Genomic DNA, 19,533 nt, shown 5'->3' with positions numbered 1-19,533 from the left:
TATGGGTGCTGAAACCGAGTAGGCTCCTTACAGTTGTGCAGCCTCCTCTTTGGCAGCAATAGTTCATCCCACTCTATTCCACCTCTGCCTTTCTGCCATAAATGGGGTGGCCAGTTGAGATTCATCTGCAGGCAACTGTTTGCCATTGATACAGTTGTACAGAGTTACCTTGGTTCTCGAACCGCTTAGTTGCTGAACAAATCGGCTCCCGAACGCTGCAAACCCGGAAGCGAGTGTTCCAGTTTGTGAACGTTTTTCGGAAGCCGAACATCCAACACGGCTCCTGTGTCTTCCGCTTGGGTGCAGGAAGCTCCTGCGGCCAATCTGAAGCCGTGCCTTGGTTTTCGAACAGTTTTGAGCGTCCAGAACGGATTAAGTTTGAGAACCAAGGTACCACTGTATGTGCTAGTGGAGTGCCCTCTAGTGTTTAACGAAGTGGAATGGCAATGAGAATTGTTTCCACAGCATCCAGGGCACTTCCAGACCATCACTGTTTTCAAACGCAGACCAGCAAATTCAGGTTGCCAACAAACCACGACGAATGCTCATTCAATAACCTGTGTTGCCACCACAAACAAATCAGAATAAAGAGGTCATTTGGAAGCTCCTTCAGAGTCTCATCTCCCACCCCTGATCCACACAGGTGTGGAGTTTGGTAGCAAAGACAAGTTTTGCTTCCATAATTACCATGGTCTCTCTTACTCTAGGGTGAAGCTGGCGCTGCTGGAGAAGCTGGGTCACCTGGTCCGATGGTGAGTATCCACTGCTCAACTTATTTTTAATCAGTAATAACAGCACTCTTAGCCCTGCAGGGTGGGCAATCTATTTGTATTTGAATTATTATTATTATTATTATTATTATTAATACCCCGCCCACCTGGCTGGGTTTCCCCAGCCACTCTGGGTGGCTCCCAACAGAATATTATTAATAATAAAGCGACAACATCAAACATTAAAAACTTCCCTAAACAGGGCTGCCTTTAGATGTCTTCTAAAAGTCAGATAGTTGTTTATTTCCTTGACATCTGATGGGAGGGCGTTCCACAGGGCAGGCGCCACTACCAAGAAGGCCCTCTGCCTCATTCCCTGTAACTTGGCTTCTCGCATTGAGGGAACCACGGAACCACCAGAAGGCCCTTGGGGTGGACCTCAGTGTCCGGGCTGAATGATGGGGGTGGAGAAGCTTCTTCAGGTATACTAGGCCGAGGCCGTTTAGGGCTTTAAAGTTCAGCACCAACACTTTGAATTGTGCTTGGAAATAGTCCTGAGAGTTTGTGCAACTTAAATGTACATATTCAAGACCTCCCTGGAATTCGCGCTGAATTGTGCCAGCTTCACATGTGACTCCACACTCATTTGGCGGGAAGGTAAACGGCGTTTTCTTGCGCTGCTCTGGTTTCGCCAGAATTGGCTTAGTCATGGTGGCCACATGACCCGGAAAAACTGTCTGCGGACAAACGCCGGCTCCCTCAGCCTATAGAGCGAGATGAGCACCGCAACCCCAGAGTCATTCGCGACTGGACTTAACTGTCAGGGGTCCTTTACCTTTACCTTTTACCACTAGACCCTACTGCAACCCTTTTAACTGTTACACCACACTGTCGTGCTGATGAGCATTTCACTAGCCATAATGTTGAAAAGTAGGTGTGGGTTAAACCACAGAGCCTAGGACTTGCCGATCAGAAGGTTGGCGGTTCGAATCCCCGCAATGGGGTGAGCTCCTGTTGCTCGGTCCCTGCTCCTGTCAACCTAGCAGTTCGGAAGCACGTCAAAGTGCAAGTAGATGAATAGGTACCGCTGCAGCGGGAAGGTAAACGGCGTTTTCTGTGCGCTGCTCTGGTTCGCCAGAAGCGGCTTAGTCATGCTGGCCACATGACCTGGAAGCTGTACGACGGCTCCCTGGGCCAGTAAAGCGAGATGAGCGCCGCAACCCCAGAGTCGGCCACGACTGGACCTAATGGTCAGGGGTCCCTTTACCTTTACCTTAGGTTCCTTCACACTCAGAAGTCTGCACTCTGGAAGATTAGGATGTGATGATGATGCCCTTCTCACATTTGTTATTGTTTTTCCCCAGGGTCCCCGTGGTCTTCCAGGCGAGAGAGGACGTCCTGGCCCATCTGGTGCTGCGGTGAGTATCAGCATTAACTTGAATGCTGCAAGTCCTGTATCTTGGAAATGTTGCTAGTGCGGAATCAATGTACACACCCATTACTTTAGTGGAAAACCTCCTGCCCCTTGCGATCTCCCTACCCCATTTGTCATGGCCTACCACGTTTCCGTAAAAGTAATGATGGCATGAGATTTCTTTGCCCTTTTCAGTATACTTGCTGTGGCTTTTGGTTGTTGAACATCTGGAGGCAGAGGTGGCTGGTGCCTATTGGGCCTGGTAGGGCAGAAGGCAAGGAGGCCAACAGTAGGAGGCGCTATAGCCAGCGGCAGGCAGAGTCAGTTAGCTATAGTTTCCTCCCCCTCCCCCTCCCTGCTGAGTTCTGCTACAGCAACTCTGACGACTAAGGAGGAGGAAACAGAAAGCCAGGGCCAAGGTTGGTGGGGCAGTGCCCAATTTGCCCTAATGGACTAGTCTCCAATGCCTGGAGGGCATGAGTTGGCAAAGGCTGTTTAAGTTGCTGTGTCCTAAGATGCATGGTAATGGTCTTTTGCCCGCCAGCCAGCTGATTTTTACTGCAGCGGGCATCTCGCAAAAGATGGCAGTGGGCATCTCCCTAAAGGACATGGCATGCTTTATTATGTTGAGGAGAGAAGCAGAAAGCAGCCTCTGATTAGTAGCACCGAATGGGGCTAACTTCTAGTTTAAATCCAGCTTGCTGCAGGGGGGACCCAACTTTTGTTAAGTGCAGAATTCCTTCTATACAAATTGCTGTGAACATGGTGGTGGGGATCTAGCATGGGAATTCGGGGGCTTTAACCCTTTGCCCCCTGCTGGGGTCCCAATCCGGGATGTCCCCATCCACATAGCTGCTGTTTGCTTTGCAGAGAAACTTGCACTTGCTTAAATTGGATCTTTTTTCCTATGCAAATAGAGGCAGCGGTGGGGAACTGTGGCCCTTGGACTACAACTCCCATCATCCCTGACCCTCGACCTTGCTAGCTGGGGCTGATGGGAGCCAGAGTCCAACAACATTTGAAGGTTCACAGGTTCCCCATTCATGCTGTAAAGTTGTAGGAAAGTGCTAATGCTTTTCAAAGGTTAGGAAGTAAACTGGAGTTGCCATCTTGGGGTTGGTCCAGAAGCTGCAGCTGATTCAGAAACCTGAGACCAGGTTATTGATTGGAGCACCTGGGCGCACACATATTACACCTGTGCTGAGGTGCAACTTTTTGTATGCCTTGGACACCGGCTAGCTATTGAGCCACGTTCATCATATTGTTATTCAGGACTTTATATGTTAAGTCAAAGACTGTCAGACCACTTAGATCAGTGATGGCCAAACTTGGCCCTCCAGCTGTTTTGGGACTACAATTCCCATCATCCCTGATCACTGGTCCTGTTAGCTAGGGATGATGGGAGTTGTAGTCCCAAAACAGCTGGAGGGCCAATTTTGGCCATCATTGACTTAGATCACCTGGAGAAATTCTACTTGTGGCACCACACTCTACAGAATATTGTAGGATGGTGACTGAAAAGCAGGTATTTTCTGCTGTTACCCCTGTACTGTGGAATGCCCTTTCCGCTGCCATACGTGAAGCAGCAGACACCAGTGGCTTCAGATGTCTTGTGTCAATTTATTTTTTCCCTGAGTCATAAGACCGGACCCTGTTTTACATATCCAAGCCTTCTGAATTTCTATTTTATTCATTGCCATGTGCTTTTATGTTTTTTTATATTGCTGTTTGACTGGTTTTAGGTTGCATTTTTGTTTTACTGATATATAGCTTGGTGTTTTTTACACGCTACACCATTTAGAGATTTTTGGACTATTAAGCAGTATATAAATGCTTTTAAATAAATACAGTGGTACCTCAGGTTAAGAACTTAATTAGTTCTGAAGGTCTGTTCTTAACCTGAAACTGTTCTTAACCTGAGGTACCACTTTAGCTAATGGGGCCTTCCGCTTCCGCTGTGCCACTGGAGCACAATTTCTGTTCTAATCCTGAAGCAAAGTTCTTAACCCGAGGTACTATTTCTGGGTTAGCGGAGTCTGTAACCTGAAGCATCTGTAACCCCAGGTACCACTGTAACACTAAACCTTGTAACCTGGGCATCAGGTGGAGCGGATAGTATGGCAGGGAGCCTCCACACATAGAACTGTAGAGTTGGAAGGGACCACGAGGGCCATCTAGTCCAACCCCCTCCAGTGCAGGAATCTTTTTGCCCAACATGGGGCTCAAACCCACAACCCCAGGATTAAGAATCTCATGCTCTACCAATTGAGCCATGTCCCGCTCACTTGACCTCTGATTGGTGATGTTGCTGCTGCTTACTTTGGGAGTGGGGAGAGGGTGATGGATGAGGTGGTGGTGGTGAGATCAGCGCAGTGCAAGTGCACCGGCAGAGCCCATCTGGTGCTCCTATTGGTGAGCTTCCGCCGTGCTGACCTCGCTGCTACCTCGCCCCTCCCTCTCCAGCTCCAGTAATAACATGACGGACTGGAGGTCAGATGAGTGGCTAAGGCAGGAGCCGAAACAGCTCCTCCTGCCCATATGTTGCATGATTCTGTCACCCAGACAGTTCCTCAAATCTGTAGGTGTGCCATATGCACAATGCCATACAGTGCCAGGAAGTGGAAGAGGAAGCAGAAGGAACTCTGGCTGCCTCTTCTCCCACTTACTTCCACTGTAAATCTAAAGTTCAGCATCAGGTATAAGAGAGGTCACAACCCTAGAGGCCATGTTTAGACCAGAGTTTCCCAAACTTGGGTCTCTGGCTGTTGTTGGACTACAACTCCTATCATCCCTGAGCCCTGGTCCTGCTAGCTAGAGGAGATAGGAGTTGTAGTCCAACAACAGCTGGAGATCCAAGCTTGGGAAACTCTGGTTTAGATGCTCAGATTCAAAATTCAGGGGGTTTGGCTAAACTGGAAAGATTAGTGTATTGATTGGATCATGGGGGGAAATGTGGATGCTGAGAAATATCACACCGGTAGTGTTTGGTGCTGCTCACCTGACCTCCCTCCAGCTGAGTCGCTACTACATACAGTGGTACCTCAGGTTACATACGCTTCAGGTTACAGACTCCGCTAACCCAGAAATATGACATCTGGTTAAGAACTTTGCGGCGGCAGCAGGAGGCCCCATTAGCTAAAGTGGTGCTTCAGGTTAAGAACAGTTTCAGGTTAAGAACAGACCTCCAGAATGAATTAAGTACTTAACCCGAGGTACCACCGTACTGGGATCAAGAGGAGCAAGAGGGTGGCGAGGTCAGTGCGGCGCAAACACTCCAAAGCCAATCTTGCTGTCTTGCCAGCATGTTAGCCCTGTACTGACCTTGCTGCTGTGTCCCCCTCTCCATCCTGGTATGCAGCAGCGACCCAGTTGGTGGGAGGTCAGGTGAGTAGCGCAGCCATCCACTGCTGTGTCACACCCTCCTTAGCAAAACTATGTGAACATCCACACGTTTGTTGATTCACTTTGCTTTTGTCCTGCGCTTCAAGAAGCTCAGGGTGTTGTGTCCTACACGGCTTCCCTCATTTTATTCTCCCAGCTGCTCTGCATGATAGATCAGGCTGAGAGTTAATTACTGATCCTGTGTCAACCCATAAACTGTGCGGTTGCATGGCTGTTTGAACCTGGGTCTTTTGCGAAGCAAAGCTAATAGGCATGGCTGCGCTCAGTTTAGCAAACTAGCAAGCCAGAGACATCGTGCCTGGGCCTATTTCCAGCATTCCATTCTACATCTCCGGAGATTTCAGCTTTCACTTGATACTGTAATAAACCTAGCGTGAAATTCCCTCTGGCTGTTTATTGAACAAATGTCAAAGCCCCCATGGGGCTGGCTGTGAAGCTCAGGGGGAGCGTTTTAGCTCAAAGATCCAGTCTTCATATTCCTTACAGATTTAGATAGTTGAGAGAATTAAGGAGATAATGTAACGAAGACGGTTTAACAGCCTTGAAGTAACCAGGTTTAACTTAGCAACTCTAAACATATTCAGTGAGCACCCATTAGAAGGAATCGGCTCCCCTTTCTGCCTCAAAGTGTCAGCCAGACTCCAATTAGTGGGGAAGAGGAAAACAATTTATCCAATTACAATTTAGTGGTGGAGGGGGCTGCAGAGAGGAAGGAGATGGCCTGTTGCCTGAGTGGATGTCTGCTCCTGTTGTGTTGGGTCTCACATAAAAATGGCATTAATCCAGAGGAACACACATAGACAACTTCCTATATGCAGTGAAGCTGTTCTCTCCCCCCCCCCCACTCCAAATAGCAGCCTTGTGCACTGTTTGACAAGCTATTTCTGTCTGTTTGTAACTTCACTGGGGAGGGGGGAGAGCTCAGAAGTGGTTCTTGATACAGGCACAGCAGGGGCGGGAGTGAAAAGCTTCTGTGCGCAGACAAAAGTTATCTTGAACATCTGAGTAAGCAGTGTGAGTCACAGATTTAATTTCTAGCAAAGCTTTTCCATAGGAAGAATTATGCCATATTAACTATCCCATTGAAGGGACGCAGGTGGCGTTGTGGGTTAAACCACAGAGCCTAGGATTGCCGATCAGAAGGTTGGTGGTTCGAATCCCCGCAATGGGGTGAGCTCCCGTTGCTCGGTCCCTGCTCCTGCCAACCTAGCAGTTCGAAAGCACTTCAAAGTGCAAGTAGATAAATAGGTACCACTCCGGTGGGAAGGTAAACGACATTTCTGTGTGCTGCTCTGGTTCGCCAGAAGCAGCTTAGTCATGCTGGCCCTATATTAAGAAATTTAGTGCTTGGTACGCTTATCTGCCCCCCTCCCACTTTGATTCTCGGGCACCTTATTTGTCTACCTTAACCATTCCAAAACTCAGGTGGGCCTTTACACTGGCCAGACTAAATATGTTACCCTCAGCTGTTCTTGAAGGTAGATATCAAAAAAATTCATTCGAGAGCCGGCTCTGCCCCTGTGGAGCTGGATACGTGGAGACTGTGTCACACGTTCTCTTGTCTTGCTCCCTATACAAAGATCTCTGGGACGAGACCATCACGCTGCTCCTATCTGCCATCCCGGGCCGCTCTTGTGAAGCCAAACTATTCTCACTCCTGGCTGACCAGAACAGCTCGACAACAGAGAAGGTTGCCAAATTTATCGAAAGAGCAATGAGACTGAGAGCTGCTATCTGAATGACATCAGTGTCGTCATTCGGATTCCTCGCCTAGGATCTTATTATTATTATCGTTATGTTTTATTATTATTATTTTATTACCTCTGCCAAGTTTTAAGTACTGAGATTATTAATTTATCTGCATCTGGTTATTATTATCTTTCTCCCTGGCCTGACCATTCCTCCGAGGTTATATTTATATGTGTTTGTCCTTCGATGCTATGGCCTGTCGGCTACGCAAATAAAGTCTATTGATTGATAGTCATTCTGGCCACATAACCCGGAAGCTGTACGCCGGCTCCCTCGGCCAATAAAGCAAGATGAGCGCCGCAACCCCAGAGTCGGCTACGACTGGACCTAATGGTCAGGGGTCCCTTTACCTTAACTATCCCATCATGTTGTATCTCAACCAAGAAGGCTCTTGTCATAGAAAAAAGACCTAAAACTTCATCACATGCACGCAGTTATTTGTTTATTACGTTTGTATCCTGCCGTTCCCTGCAAGTGAGCGCAGGGTTGCAAATGTCATGGCAGCAAACTCATCCTCCATTGCCCTCATTGGTTCTCTGTCTTATGAACAGGACAGGGGGTGGCAGGTAGGCTTGTCTTGCTCTCCTTCTCCTCCTTCTCCACCTACTCTAGATTGATGGAACTTGACTTTGTTCCGCATTAAACTAAGGGGCAGTGGGGGGGGGGAATGCAGCTGCAGATCATGGAGGTGGGAATAAACCCACCAGGTTGATGCTTGCAATGAAACACTGCAGAAATTCCTGGTGAATTGGGAAGGTAGTAACTTTAGCTGGAGGGACGCGGGTGGCGCTGTTGGTTAAACCACAGAGCCTAGGATTGCCGATCAGAAGGTTGGCAATTCGAATCCCCGCAACGGGGTGAGCTCCCATTGCTCGGTCCCTGCTCCTGCCAACCTAGCAATTTGAAAGCACGTCAAAGTGCAAGTAGATAAATAGGTACCACTCTGGCGGGAAGGTAAACGGCGTTTCCGTGCGCTGCTCTGGTTTGCCAGAAGCGGCTTAGTCATGCTGGTCACATGACCCGGAAGCTGTACGCCGGCTCCCTTGGCCAATAAAGCAAGATGAGTGCCGCAACCCTGGAGTCGGTCACGACTGGACCTAATGGTCAGGGGTCCCTTTACCTTTTTATGCACAACACAAAGCCGTTTCTGATGCTCATTCACCAGAGGTGACTTCAGGCACTATGTTAAAAAATGTGCTTAATTGGCACCTATATTTCTTTGCCACAACTTTGATGGTTAGTGGGGCCTGTACCCCTTTACCCTAGTACTTTATTTCTGGATTTATGTTTTGATTTTTGTATTTTGTCGCTTTGATATGCTTTCAGTTCTGTTTTTCCTGTATTATAAACACATGTAAACTTGTGTTTGTTTATATGCATGTTAACACCAGAAAACATTCCGTTCAAGCTCTAATTGAATCGTCAAAGAATGTCCTTTTTTAATTCCATTGCCATTTAACTGCTACATATTTTACCCCTTTACGCTCATGTTTGTGTAAACCTGCCACCTGAGGTTTCCATTTCATACATCTGGAGTCCAGTCCACAATGCTCTCGACATAATCCATATTAGTCCTTAAGGTGACCCAAGACCCTTAGTTGTTTCCACAGCAGCAGACTAGTTAGTGCATTTATGTCTCCTGATACAGTCCAATGCAGTGGCTTCTGTATGTTCTACAAGATATATTTACCTGGGGCTCCAGTTCCATTTGGTGGCATAATTGGGAGCACAGCTGCAATGCTATTTGATAACACTTACTTTTCTGACTCGTGATCTCTTGTCCCCACAGGGTGCTCGTGGTAATGATGGTCTCCCTGGTCCAGCTGGCCCACCCGTAAGTAAATTGCTTTTTGAAAGATTATAAATTGCTTTTTAAAAGATTTCTGAACGTGCATTTATTTTTAGTTTTTTCCTGCTAAAATGGAAACTTACAAATTGGATATGTTATTACTGAAATACTAAATAGTTCTAAAATTATTATTTTTTAAAGAATTCCTGTTCTCCCCTAAATTCTGTGGCATTTTTTTTAAAAAAAGACATAGACTTAACAAACAAAAAAAAAGTGGGGAGGCAAAAGACAGCTGGCATGTATATGTTCTGCAAAAGACTTTCAGGCATAAGGGGCCATTACATAACTTGTAGGGCTGTCATGAAAGCTGTGGAGGGTAAATACCGTATTTTTTGCACCATAACACTCACTTTTTTCCTCCTAGAAAGTAAGGGGAAATGTCTGTGCGTGTTATGGAGCGAATGCCTGCGGGTGGCGGGGGGGATCTGCTGCAGTCGTGAGCAGAGGATCCATGATTCCCCTTCCTTCCCTCCTCCGTGGTTACAAAGCATAGATCCACATGGATCCTCAGGATTTTTGCATTGGGCTACTCCAAACTCACTGTCAGATCACATGTCTGTGGCCACAGCATGAACCACAAAAATCATATATCCACTATTTTGTTTAGAATATTTTTTTCTTGTTTTCCTCCTCTAAAAACTATGTGCATGTTATGGTCTGGTGCGTGTTATAGAGTGAAAAATATGGTAATTAAAATAACTCTGTCCTCCTTTTCTCAAACTTATTGAAACCCTTTTCTCTTTTTTCAGGGACCTGTCGGCCCCGCTGGAGCTCCAGGTTTCCCAGGTGCACCGGGTGCAAAGGTAAGTAGTGCTTCAAGGCCCAGTGAGTGCGTTTGCAGCCTCTGGCTTGTTATGACACACACACACACACACTGCTTTTTCTAAGCAACTGTGAAACGCTCTCCTCCCAGAGCCCACGGAGTATTTTGCTCCTTTTATCGCTTTGGAAAGAGGCCTGAAGCATTTCGTCAGGTCTGCCTGCCTGCAAAGTAAGGAGAAGGTGGAAAGATTGACAGCCCCCAAGAAAAAGCAGCCTGTGAATACATGTCTGTGAACATCTGTGTGAGAGGAAAGGAGACTAGGAAAAGGAGTTTCAGAAGGTCTGGGAAAGGCCTGGATGGAAATCAACATATAGGCAATTGTGAAGGAAAATGGAAGCTGAATATGTGGAGAGAAGTTATAGGAGTAATGCTGCAGAAAGTCCTAAAACAACTCTCCTGTTTGCACTCGTCTTCTTGTTAAATCTTGACAAATTAACTGCCTGCAGATCCCTTTGAAAAATGGCATGTATGAATTGTTCTTCGAATGTACAGTGGTGCCCCGCAAGACGAATGCCTCGCAAGACGGAAAACCCGCTAGACGAAAGGGTTTTCCGTTTTGGAGGTGCTTCGCAAAACGAATCTCCTATGGGCTTGCTTCGCAAGACGACAATGCCTTGCGAGTTCCTGCGGGTTTTTTCCCCTCCCCCCCTTTTTCTAAGCCACTAAGCCACTTATCAGCTGATCCGATCAGCAGATAAGCCGCTAAAAGCCGCTAATAGCGCTAATCCGCTAATCCGTCAATGGGCTTGCTTCGCAAGACGAAAAAACCGCTAGACGAAGAGAATCACAGAACGGATTCTTTTCGTCTTGCGAGGCACCACTGTATTGCTTCCACCTCGACAGAAAACTGAATTACACTGAAGCAGTTTAGGCTTCTAATCCATCATTCCCTGGAGATTTACCTACTTTTTTGTGAACCATTATTTAGCGCTGTGAAAATAGGGAAAACCCAGTGACCCCAAAACAAACCCATTGCAAGGAAAACACACAGGGTATATGTGCATCATGCCCAGAGGGCTGTGTAATTTCCAAGGCTGTCAGAAATACCATTCTGCTATTAGCAAAACCATTTGAGATGGAGTCTAGTATAAAGTTTGTTAATTCCCTGGAGGGCAAAATGCTTGTATATTGCTTTAAACTAGGAGCAGGGGTGCCATTTCAGAGTACTTTAGGAGAGAGAAGAGCTTTGGGTTGGAGGGGAGCAAGATTCTCAGCACACCTTAAAGACTCAGGTATATTAATGATGAAAAGCACAACCATATGCAACCATTTGCATATCTACACTGAGTTCAGTGGGACAAACGCGGGTGTATGTGTGTAGGTTTGCAATCTAAACTGATGTGTTAAGAGAGCATAGGTCCAAAAGTCACTTCTTCTTGCAAAGGGATTTCTGTTGTTCCTCTGCTTTCCTTACACAGGACTGTATTTACTACAGAGTAGTCAATAGTAGTCAATATGTATCAGGGACACGGGTGGCGCAGTGGTCTAAACCACTGAGCCTAGGGCTTGCCGATCAGAAGGTCGGCGGTTCGAATCCCCGTGACGGGGTGAGCTCCCAGCTCCTGCCAACCTAGCAGTTCGAAAGCACGCCAAAGTGCAAGTAGATAAATAGGTACTGCTCCGGCGGGAAGGTAAACGGTGTTCCCGTGTGCTGCTCTCGTTCACCAGAAGCAGCTTAGTCATGCTGGCCACATGACCCGGAAAAACTGTCTGCGGACAAATGTCGGCTCCCTCGGCCAGTAAAGCGAGATGAGTGCCACAACCCTAGAGTTGTCCGCGACTGGACTTAACAGTCAGGGGTCCCTTTACCTTTACCTTAGTCAATATGTGGAACTAGTAAGCTTCCATAATAAGTCACATGTGGTCTGAAAAACATGTTGAGAAGTCCCCCCTGGCCTCTCTTGCCCATCACTGACTTTGATTTGAGGACATACAAGGAATATATCTGGTCTTGGATGTTATCAAAGAAACGTTGGCAACTGAATGCCTCGTCACTCCCACATTCAGCTGGCGGTGTTTATTGTATGATTTGTTCTTATTCTTCTTTCTGTGGTTTTTTTTTGCCTGTGCACGCTCCCCTTCAAATGTTACAAGAAGCCACATCGCCTGATTTAAGTAATGAGCGCACCTAGCACAGGGGTCAGCAACCTTTTTCAGCTGTGGGCCAGTACACGGTTCCTCAGACCATGTGGTGGGCCGGACTATATTTTTTTGGGGGAAGTGAACGAATTCCTATGCCCCACAAATCCCCCAGAGATGCATTTTAAATAAAAGGACACATTCTACTCATGTAAAAACACCAGGCAGGCCCCACAAATAACCCAGAGATGCATTTTAAATAAAAGCACACATTCTACTCATGTAAATACATGCTGATTCCCGGACTGTCCACGGGCCGGATTCAGAAGGCGATTGGGCCGCATCTGGCCCCCGGGCCTTAGTTTGCCTACCCTTGGCCTAGCACCTAGCAGTGCTTGTTTTGATGATGTTTGAAGCCCTTCTTGGTTAAAATGCCACCTGGACAAGAGATACCGTGGCAGTTAAATTCTGATTGCATTTTGCCATGGTCGTGAAAGGAGCTCAGGTTTTGTCCAAAGGGTCAAGTCAAGCGGTGTGTGTGTGTGTGTGTGTGTGTGTGTGTGTGTGTGTGTGTGCTGTGTTTCTCCTCTGTCTGTGGCATGAGTGGTATGCGCTTCAAAATCTCCAGACAGCATATCGGGTTTCCTTAATGGTGGGGCCTTTTAGGGTAAGGTGGACAAGAGGGAGATGGGAGAGAGAGTCCTTTGGGAATTCCCATTACTACTGGTGAGAATGGGTTTGGGTTGCTAATCTCTCTGAGGACTGGTTTCTATGGTAACCAGACAGTGAAGAGGCAGTAGGGGAGAGGGGGAATGAGGCCATTTGTGGGATATCTGACAGCGGGCCTTCAATCATAATCAGCGTCCTCATTATAAAAAGATGAAGAGGAGGGTCGCGCATTAGTAAGATGCTCAAAGCAAGAGAAAGAGCAGAGCACAACTGTTCCATAAGGAATAGCTGTTTTCACAGAGGGTGCCTCTGAGAGAACCTAATGCAGGAATCAATACTGAACAAAATACAAATAAATAGAGTGAAAAGTAAAGGAAGGAGCTGTCCATCTTCTGTACAGTTCAGTGAACTCTTCATCCTTGTAACAATAGCAAGAGATAGCATGTAGTGGTGGCCACTTAAAACCAGCTCCCCATAATAATGATGATGATGATGATGATAATTTATTATTTATACCCTGCCCATCTGGCTGGGTTTCCCCAGCCACTCTGGGCGGCTTCCAACATAACACTAAAATACAATAACCTATTAAACATTAATAGCTTCCCTAAACAGGGCTGCCTTCAGATGTCTTCTAAAAGTTTGGTAGTTATTTTTCTCTTTGACATCTGGTGGGAGGGCGTTCCACAGGGCGGGCGCCACTACCGAGAAGGCCCTCTGGCTGGTTCCCTATAACTTGGCTTCTCGCAGCAAGGGAACCGCCAGAAGGCCCTCGGTGCTGGACCTCAGTGTCCGGGTAGAACGATGGAGGTGGAGACGCTCCTTCAGGTATACTGGACTGAGGCCATTTAGGGCTTTAAATGTCAGCTCCAATACTTTGAATTGTGCTCGGAAACATACTGGGAGCCAGTGTAGGTCTTTCAAGACTGGTGTTATATGGTCTCGGCGGCCGCTCCCAGTCACCAGTCTGGCTGCTGCATTCTGGATTAGTTGTAGTTTCCAGGTCACCTTCAAAGATAGCACCACATAGAGCGCATTGCAGTAGTCCAAGTGAGAGATAACTAGAGCATGCACCACTCCCCATTAATATGGAGTCCTAATGGTGTAAAATCTAGAAATGCAGAAAGGTGGAACAGAAAGTCTCAGGCCCCAAGGACGCATAGCTCAAAGACTGAGAGCGTTAGGTAGGCTTCTTGGACAATAGCCCAGCAATTGACGGTCACCATAATTTATGAAGCATCCGGGTCTACTTCTTGTGGCATCCTAGTGGATACTTTGTCATGTTTCCCTTTGACCTCTTAATGTTCCTTCTCATATTTGTGCAGGGTGAAGCTGGCCCCACTGGCGCTCGTGGCCCTGAGGGCGCCCAAGGCTCTCGTGGTGAATCCGGAACCCCCGGCTCTCCTGGACCATCGGGAGCTCCTGTAAGTACCTGGTTCTTCTGGCGAGAACCAGAATTTCCAGGGGGGCATGGAGATGGTTTAGCTTTATTAGGGCATCATTAAAAGATTTCCACATCTTTTCCTTCTGAGGCCCCCTAACTCAAAGGTGGCTAACCTTTCTCAAGCTGAGGGCCATACTGACCCATGGTCAGCCCTTCAGAAGTTGTGGGTCAAACTGGGCATGGCCAAAGTGTAAAACATGGCTGTGACAAAAAGCATTACAGTGGTACCTCTAGTTGTGAACGGGACCCGTTCCAGAGGCCCATTTGCAACCTGAAAAGAACGGAACCCGTGTCTCTGTGTCTGCGCACGCGCTGGTCGAGATCCACCGCTTCTGTGCATGCGTGTGATGTCATTTTGCACGTCTGCGCGAGTGGCGAAACCCGGAAGTAACCCGTTCCGTTACTTCCGGGTCGCCGCAAGACACAACCTGAAAACGCGCAACCTGAAGCAAACGTAACATGAGGTATGACTGTGATTTTGTTTTCAGAAACAAATTTGGGTGCCCTGGGGGCATGCCATAACAACATTTTCACATCACAGAACCACAGCAGAGGAGCAGGGGGAATGCCCAGTTTAAAATTTTATGATTTTAAAAGAATTATTACTGTTATTATTTTTATAAATGGCAAAGGGGAGGCAGCTGAATCACCTTTCAACTGAAGGTCTGTGCTGTCAACGAACAGCATGGTGGTGCTTTGAAGCCCAGTCTGTCAGCTGGTTGTCACGACAAAGTGACATGCACACCACATGTTGTTCAAATGGGTCACCTGATGTCATCAGGTGACCGACAGCTGGTCTGGCCAGATCCAGTTATTCATGCTGCATTACAGTGTCACAGTGGGAGGCTATGGGAGCAGTCAGTAATTGAGAGAGAGAGAGAGAGAGAGAAGAGTTGAAATATGGAAATCTTTTAGAGGAGCATTGGGAGCCACAAAAAAACAAACCTTGTTAGCATCACATTGTGGGACCCATTGCGGCACTTTATAATAATTGTTGCTTTTAAATGACAAAACCACATTGTTTCAACGGTGTAGGAACCAATTTGACCTGGAAAAACATGCCTAGCCATTTGGTTGGGGCACTGTTCTGTAGAGTATATAGAATAATGGTAATCCAGCTCTATGATCGCAGAATTGTAGAGTTGAAAGGGACCCTAAGAGGCATCTAATCCAGTCCTCTTCAGTGCTGTGATTGGATTTTTCTTTGTGACTGGCTTGGTTGACACATTCCACTTAGCAAGTGGAGAAAGGCACCCGCTGGATAGTCTTACCTCACCTGAATAAAAGTGTTGTCCAAGTACTTCTACCGGGACGCGGGTGGCTCTGTGGTCTAAACCACCGAGCCTAGGGTTTGCCGATCAGAAGGTCGGCGGTTTGAATGCCCACGACGGGGTGAGCTCGTGCTGCTCTGTCCCAGCTCCTGCCAACCTAGCAGTTCAAAAGCACACCAGTGCAAGTAGATAAATAGGTACCGCTGCGGCAGGAAGGTAAACAGCGTTTCCATGCACTCTGGCTTCCGTCACAGTGTCCTGTTATGCCAGAAGCGGTTTAGCCATGCTGGCCACATGACCCGGAAAGCTGTCTGTGGACAAATGCCGGCCTGAAAGCGAGATGAGTGCTGCAGCCCCGTAGTCACTTTTGATTGGACTTAACTGTCCAGAGGTCCTTTACCTTACGTTTAGCAAGTACTTCTAGCTGTGGTGTGAGGACAAAATTATCCTAGAGGGAGAAATCATCCTCATTCTTAACTGACAAATTATTTCTAATCAGGTATAGGGTTCGTTCAACTTGATTATTCTGTGGTTATTTACTCTTCTTCTTCCCCCAGTAGATATATGCAAAAATATTCCCTGATTTCCCAGCTGCTTGTGTTTTAGCAAGCAATGGGAAGTGAACTAGGTGTAAATACAGGAACCACCAGCAGATGGCAGCGCGAAGTCAGGATTTGCACAACCTTTCTCAGCATGAGTACTAGTTGCTTATATTTCATAGAATCATAGACTTGCAGAGTTGAAAGAGTCCCAAAGGATTCTCTCTAGTTCAACCGCTATGTGGTCCACCGGCCAAAATTGGGCGCAAAAATAAAAGACCTGGGAAGCCCTATGCTGAACCATGTGTGGAGGTTCACTAACACACGTTCCTTGCCCTACTTGTTAAATTGTGGGTACAAAAAGCCCATCTACTCGCACATGCACATAGTTAACTACAGATGGCCACTTTTTACTTTTCTTTTAATAATGGGGCGATCAACATATTATGGATGGTAAGACTATATTGAGGAAAGGCAGCACAGGAAGCAAGAGGTCCCTTTTTTACAACTGGGAAATTCTAGACAATTACGGTAGGTTGTAACAGCCAAAGTCACATTTTGTCTGGGCCATATTCTGCTGGGTATTTGGCATGGTTATTAATCTTGACCTTGCCTATATTTGGTGTGATGACCCTGAGGAAACTGCCATTTGAGCCCTTGTGCATGGACACAAACTTAACTCAACACCATACCCAATGGATCGAAATGTGCTGGTGATTGACAAAAAGGAGTCTTTTGGTGCCTTAACAACTAACCAATGTTGTTATGGCATAAATTATCATAGTTCTTCTTTCTTTCATGAGATGCATTAAATATAATCTTGGGTTGCAGGTTTGCACTTCATGCATCTCATGAAGGGGACTTTAATTCACGAAAGCATAATAAAATTTGCTGGCTCTTTACGGCGCTACAGGGCTCTTTGCTGATTTGGCTGCTACAACCTTAGATTAATAGAACTGTAGAGTTGGAAGGGACCATAAGGGTGATCTCATCCAACCCCCTGCAATGCACAGATCTTCTGCTCAAACCCACAACTCTGAGTCTCATGTTCTACCTTGACATGTTCTTCCCCCTGGTAATCAGTGTTTTCCACCTGCTAGGATAGGTAAATAATAAGTGAGCTGTGCATCAATAAGGTCACGTGAAGCAGGTGTCTCTCTTTTCCCCACCCACCTGGTTAAACTGCACTTGTAAACTTAACGACTGGCAATTTGCTAGCCTGTAGTGCTAAAAACGTTGCATAAGGGGGGCTGTCTCATTCTACTTGCTAGGAGGGAATTCCCACCCAGCTGCTACAGTGACGCTGTCCTCATTCATGCTTCTAAATCATATCTGTCTAGATTTCTAAATGTTATCTGTCTAGACCAGAACCTCTCTGTTGGGCTCCATCCCATTTTGGGCCTGGTTGCCCTCAATTTCTCCTGGTATGTTTGTCATTCAAATATGCTTCCTTCTCTCAAGGATCTGGGTCTTACTTTTTTCCCTTTCCCCCTTTTAAAGCTAAATTTGTGCATGGATCGCGACACTAGCATGTCATATCAATAATTTTGCTTTGTAGATCTTTTAGTTTTATGATTGTGGAACAAAGCAGAGAATTGTGAGGTGTGGTTGTGAAATTGCTGGGGCTGTGCAAGGTAACAAACAACAACAACCCCTTTCCTCAACAAGAAAATTAGAAAAGTGTCTATCGTAAAGTTGGTAGATATATGTGAAATGTGTTTTATACGTTTTTTAAAAGATGGAAGAAAATGGCTCTGATAATGGGTAGGATGAGGGAAGCGCAATATGTTTTTCTAAACATAATGCAGGGAGACTACTAAATGTTTGGTGACCTACTAACTTTCTCCATGAAGAATATGGATGTGCTTTCTTTCCAGGCTCACCATTCTCGGTACTCTTATCCCTTTTCTGAAAGGAAAAAAAAAGACCCGTGCTTTAATAATCTGTCCATTAATATATTGGGTAGCCCTCTGGGAAGGAAACATGGTAGGGAGCAAGTCAACCATTTATTGGAAAGAGGTTTGATCAATGCCTTCTTTTTGTTTTTAGGGCAACCCTGGAACTGATGGGATCCCTGGTGCCAAAGGATCAGCGGTAAGTGCCACATTACTGATGTTGTCTGCAGAAGATCTAGTGAATGTTCAATAACCTCTGCCCATCTCATGAACAGTATCGACCAAGAACCTATACAATAGTTTGCCGAGTAATTTGCTGTTCCTCAGACCCCCTGCACTTTCCCCCTCCTGTCCTTAATTGCTTTCTCGATTCTGTCCATAGGGTGCTCCTGGCATTGCTGGCGCTCCGGGTTTTCCTGGCCCACGTGGACCACCTGGGCCTCAAGGTGCAACTGGGCCTTTGGGTCCCAAAGGCCAGGCGGTAAGAAACCCAAACCAATGCAAAACTTCAAGGTGTCTGACTCTCCAGACCGATGATCCTGTGCTCAAAGTTACTAGGCATAACTTCTGTTGGGATCTCCGCTCTGCCAAGCTGATAACGCTCATTTTCTTTCCCCAAGTCATTTGGAATCGCCTCCCGACGTGTTTAATGACCTGAGCCTTTGATAAAGTTCCAAGGCACGTTCCATTCAGCAGAGTTTCCAGCACAAGAAAGAGACGAGAGGTTTGGGCTACATTGCAAAGAGTTTTATTATCCTAACTACGCAGAGAGCAAAGACGCATCCTCTCTCTATGAAAGCAGAGAGCAAGTGAACAAAGGAACAAAAGAAACAGGAAACCAGTAACGTCACATCCGTCTCTAGTCTCCCGTGAGACTTCCAATAGCCTGGACTGTCTCTGGAATGTAAACAGAGTCCTGTGACTCCACGCAGCTGCTCAGTGGCAAAACGGAAACTAACAACCTCTCCCCAAGGCTGATATTCACATTTTAACTAAGCTTTGGGAAAGTGGATAATAAGAGGTGAAAGTAACTAGGAACCCACAAATTTTGCCTGGCTTTTGTAGCCAGTCATTATCGATGATCAGCCCTAACCCTGCCAGTCCCCTGATTTTTTTGCCATGTGGAGAGGTCAGTATTTCAGTGCACATGGGGCTTCAGAAACACTTGGGTTAAAGTACATAGTTCAGTTGTAGAGTACCTGCTTTGCATGCAGAAGTTCAGTCCCCAGCATCTTCAGATAGAGCTGGGAAGGTTCCCTGCCTTAAACCCTGGATAACTGCTACCAGTCAGTGTAGACAATACTGAACTAGATGGACCAACAGTCTGACTTTGTATAAGGCAGCTTCCTATGTTGGATGTGGTGAGAAGTTATTTTGGTGTATCTGTCTAACTGCATCCTTAGTTCCCCCTAGTTCTCTGTGCCCAGCACAAAGGGAGAGTCCTTGAACCTCAGAGTTTTCTGTGATACGCAGAGAAGCAGAGGCACCTTTCACTCTGTGCTGAGCAACGAAAAGCAAGCGGCTTCTAGATAGAGAGTATATTATGGAGGAGTTTGTGGGGGAGCCTCAGCTGAGATGGAACCAAGCAGTCCCAGAGATGGACTGTCCGTGTTGAGAAAAAGGTGTGACAACAGCATGGAAGAATTACAGTTGTACCTTGGTTTTCGAACGGAATCCGTTCCAGAAGTC

The 19,533-nt window shown here is 46.6% G+C and overlaps 1 protein-coding gene across 9 annotated transcripts in view; it reads left to right on the top strand.

Moving 5' to 3' along the window:
• The window catches only part of COL2A1 (collagen type II alpha 1 chain), a 101,971-nt gene that overhangs the window by 34,906 nt on the left and 47,532 nt on the right, over positions 1 to 19,533 (top strand). For all 9 annotated transcript variants that reach the window (XM_083489846.1, XM_083489850.1, XM_083489848.1 and 6 more), the window contains 7 exons: positions 708 to 752; positions 2,075 to 2,128; positions 9,065 to 9,109; positions 9,874 to 9,927; positions 14,021 to 14,119; positions 17,999 to 18,043; positions 18,227 to 18,325. In XM_083489846.1, coding sequence (XP_083345972.1) covers positions 708 to 752; positions 2,075 to 2,128; positions 9,065 to 9,109; positions 9,874 to 9,927; positions 14,021 to 14,119; positions 17,999 to 18,043; positions 18,227 to 18,325 — 441 coding nt within the window. The remainder of the gene's footprint in view (positions 1 to 707; positions 753 to 2,074; positions 2,129 to 9,064; positions 9,110 to 9,873; positions 9,928 to 14,020; positions 14,120 to 17,998; positions 18,044 to 18,226; positions 18,326 to 19,533) is intronic.

This window comes from Podarcis liolepis, assembly GCF_965112155.1.
Source record: "Podarcis liolepis genome assembly, chromosome: 2".
NCBI classification, from domain to species: Eukaryota; Metazoa; Chordata; class Lepidosauria; order Squamata; family Lacertidae; genus Podarcis; species Podarcis liolepis.
The sequence above is the reverse complement of the archived record's forward strand: the minus strand, read 5'-3'. Positions and strand labels throughout refer to the sequence as shown.